The sequence below is a fragment of the Triticum urartu genome, chromosome 5A (genome assembly GCF_056163025.1).
Source record: "Triticum urartu cultivar PI428250 chromosome 5A, HENAU_Tu73, whole genome shotgun sequence".
Classification (NCBI taxonomy): Eukaryota; Viridiplantae; Streptophyta; class Magnoliopsida; order Poales; family Poaceae; genus Triticum; species Triticum urartu.
The window spans coordinates 655,497,712-655,500,660 of NC_141877.1; the positions used below are offsets into that span (position 1 = coordinate 655,497,712).

The following is a 2,949-nucleotide window of genomic DNA, read 5'->3' on the forward strand; positions in this document are numbered from 1 at the left end:
ACCCTTTAGGGAAGGGCTCGTCGCGGATGCGGGGGCCAAAGCAGGGCGGGCCGACATCATCTTCTTCTTCCAGAACCAGGGATCGCGCTAGGCGGTCAATCCGGTGGCGGGCGTCATTCTCGCCGACTCCTTCGCGGCGACCCAGTCAGCCGCTGAGAGTCGGATGCGTGACGGGCGGCGGAGTGGGGTATCTCTCCCCACGAGGCAGAGGAGGGGGTGGATTGCCCCGCCATTCCACAGCCCGAGGACGGCCTTCCACGTCACGCTCGATGGAGACTCGAGTCCGGCTGCGGCTGGCAGCCGGGTCCTTTTCTTTCCTTGTGCGGGTGTTCTGCAGTCGGTGTTCGGGACGTCGCACCGTGCTCTCGGCGCGGGGGAGGGCTTTCGGCGCCGGACACCGGCTTCATGCCGCTCTGTGGCCGCGTCGATAAGCTGCTAGATGCATCTGGTCATGTAGGGGAGCTCGTCAGGCCCCAGCCCATTCAACTCATCTGCGGCTGCCTGGGCGGCGCGCAAGTTCTCGAGAGGTGTGGCATAGACTGGGCGGTCCGCTCCCAGCATGTCGGTGATAGCCGCGCCGTGCTTCTTGACGATGCCGACGCGGCTCGGCCCGTCAGGAGGCGGCGTGCCGAAGGCGGCGCGGTCGACTTCGCGCTGGTGAGCCTCGGTGAGGCGTCTCATGGTGGCTAGCTTCTGGCCCTCTGCAATGAGGGCGAGGCGGCGCGCCTCCAATGTCTTGGCATCCGTGTCGGCCGGGATGGGGGTGGACAAGTCGTGCAGCGTCGTCTGCAGGGCGTCGTGGGTGTTTTCACCAGAGGCGGCGTCGTGGCTGATGACAAGTACCTCGGTGATGGCGCTGCCGCTGCTGTCGGCTCGAGGAAGAGGGTCGTTGATGATTAACACGTTGGAGGGGAAGGCGTCAAGTGATGTCGTGTCGGAATCAACAAGCATCGGGTCGGTGGAGCCAACCGACTCCAAGTCCGCAGCCAGCTCGCCGGAGACGTGGAGTTCGTCGAGGAGGCTGACGAGGTGGCTTTCGGGGCAGCCTGTGCCCGTGTCAGAAGCGAGCTCGTCAGAGATGCGAGCCTCGCCAAGAAGATCGGCGAGGCAGCTCGCCGCGCATGCGTCAGCGACGCCTTGCAGCGCGTCGGGGCAAGCGCCATCGGGCGAGCCGGGCTGGCTACGCACGCTGGGGAGGAAGAGGGTTCCCGTCCAGAGCAGGTCTCCGGACGACGGTGCACCTGGCCCCATGGTGGGCGCCAAATGTCGGGTGGTTGGTGCGACAAATGCCAACGGGTGGCTTATCATTGTGGGAGCCAATAAAACATCGCCGGTGCCTGGAAACGGGATAAGGCGAAGACATGCACGCCAGCGAATCTTACCCAGCTTCAGGGCTGTCCGTGGAGATAACACCCCTACTGCTGCTCCGCGGGGTCTCCGCATGGTCACTAGATTGGCAAGTAGCTACAAGAGGCTCCTTGAGCTGTTTGGTGAAAGGATGAAGGGGGGCAAGGCTTGCCTGCTCCTCCTCTCACTGCAGTGTCTAAAAATTATCCATAGAGAGATCTCCCCTTGCATGGGTGCCCTGGGGGGTTTATATAGGCCTACCCCCCAGGGGTACAATGGTAATCCGGTGGGGCGCGGGCCCCAGCCGGCTGTGTCTATGCTGGCCGGCTTCTCCGCCGACCGATGGGCCCGCCGGCTGCGGGCCCTCTGGTCGACAGGCCGGCCCCACCGCTCGGGAGTCTTCTCGGAGGCTGGTTATTGTTGCCTTGCCTCTGGTGACGAGAGCTTTGTCGTGGTAAGCATGGCTACAGTGCCGCCGCGAGGCGGCTCATCACTATAGCCTTACCTTGTCTTATCTCCTTAATGAGGCACCTCCTTCGGGGGAGAGAGTTGGCCGGCTATTTGGAGCCGGCCGCACCCCTAGCCGACTGCGGGAAGCCTGGCCGCCTTTGGGGTCTCCCTGACTGAGGGGGCCCTCCACCCACGGGTCGTACTGATCGCTCGCCATGGGTGACGTCACGATCAACGTGGCAACAGTGCCGCGCCGGACGGGTGATGGCCGCCCCGTACGGCGCACTGTGGCCATGCGTGCCCCGGGATTCGGGGGTGGCAGGCTTCACTGTAGCCACGCCCTGTCTTGTTGCCGTTATGTGGGTGCAGACTCCGAGGGCAAGATCTTAGCAGCCTGCTGAGGGGACGGCTCCTGGGAGTCGGCCTTCTCATGGCCGGCTTCTTGAAGTCGGCCTTCTCGTGGTCTTTGCGCAGACGGCTTGAGAGGTAGCCGGCTGGGGGAAGGCGGCCCCACGTCTTGGACACTTGGAGGCTCAATCGGCCTATAATTTTTCTAAAGTGCTAGGGGAAGCCGGCTAGGCTACCCATGGTCATTTACTCTGACAGAACCCATTCCTTGACATCATGTATCGGATCTTCCTCAACACCCTCTTACCATGTATTGGTGACAAGGATAAGGTACATGCCTATCTCGTGGATATGATGCTCGTACACAACCACTTGATGTCTCACATATCATGTGGTGTGAGCTATGATTTGCGGTGTTCAACCATAAGGTACCCATCTATGGTCCTTACATGCTTCACCTGATCTCGAAGACTTGGCAGAAGCTCTATCCCAATGTTGAGTTTGAGGCCCCTGACTGGACCTGTCATGAGCCCATCAAGCTTCGCGTCAAGCCTAAGTGGGTTAACACCACTACCCGTGCTGAGGCAGCGGCTGCTCAGATGGACGTAGATGAGGATGAGATTGAGGAGGAAGCAGATGAGGATAGCTCTGCTGGATATGCTCCTCCCTCTACTGAGCCCTCATGAAATAAGAAGCTGAAGGCCAAGATGAAGACTTTGTTCTGTATGCAAGCGAAGGGGCAGTACAGGACCCATGTTGCTTCCAAGGAGAGTCGTCGCCGTGACAAGGGGATCCTGAGGACGT

The 2,949-nt window shown here is 61.2% G+C and overlaps 1 protein-coding gene across 1 annotated transcript; it reads right to left on the reverse strand.

Moving 5' to 3' along the window:
• Nucleotides 1-435: 435 nt before the first annotated feature.
• LOC147973811 (uncharacterized) lies at nt 436-1,443 on the reverse strand. The gene has a single exon (XM_087524799.1). The coding sequence runs from the start codon at nt 1,441-1,443 to the stop codon at nt 436-438; it is 1,008 nt and encodes a 335-aa protein (XP_087380925.1).
• Between the last annotated feature and the right edge of the window lie 1,506 nt (nt 1,444-2,949).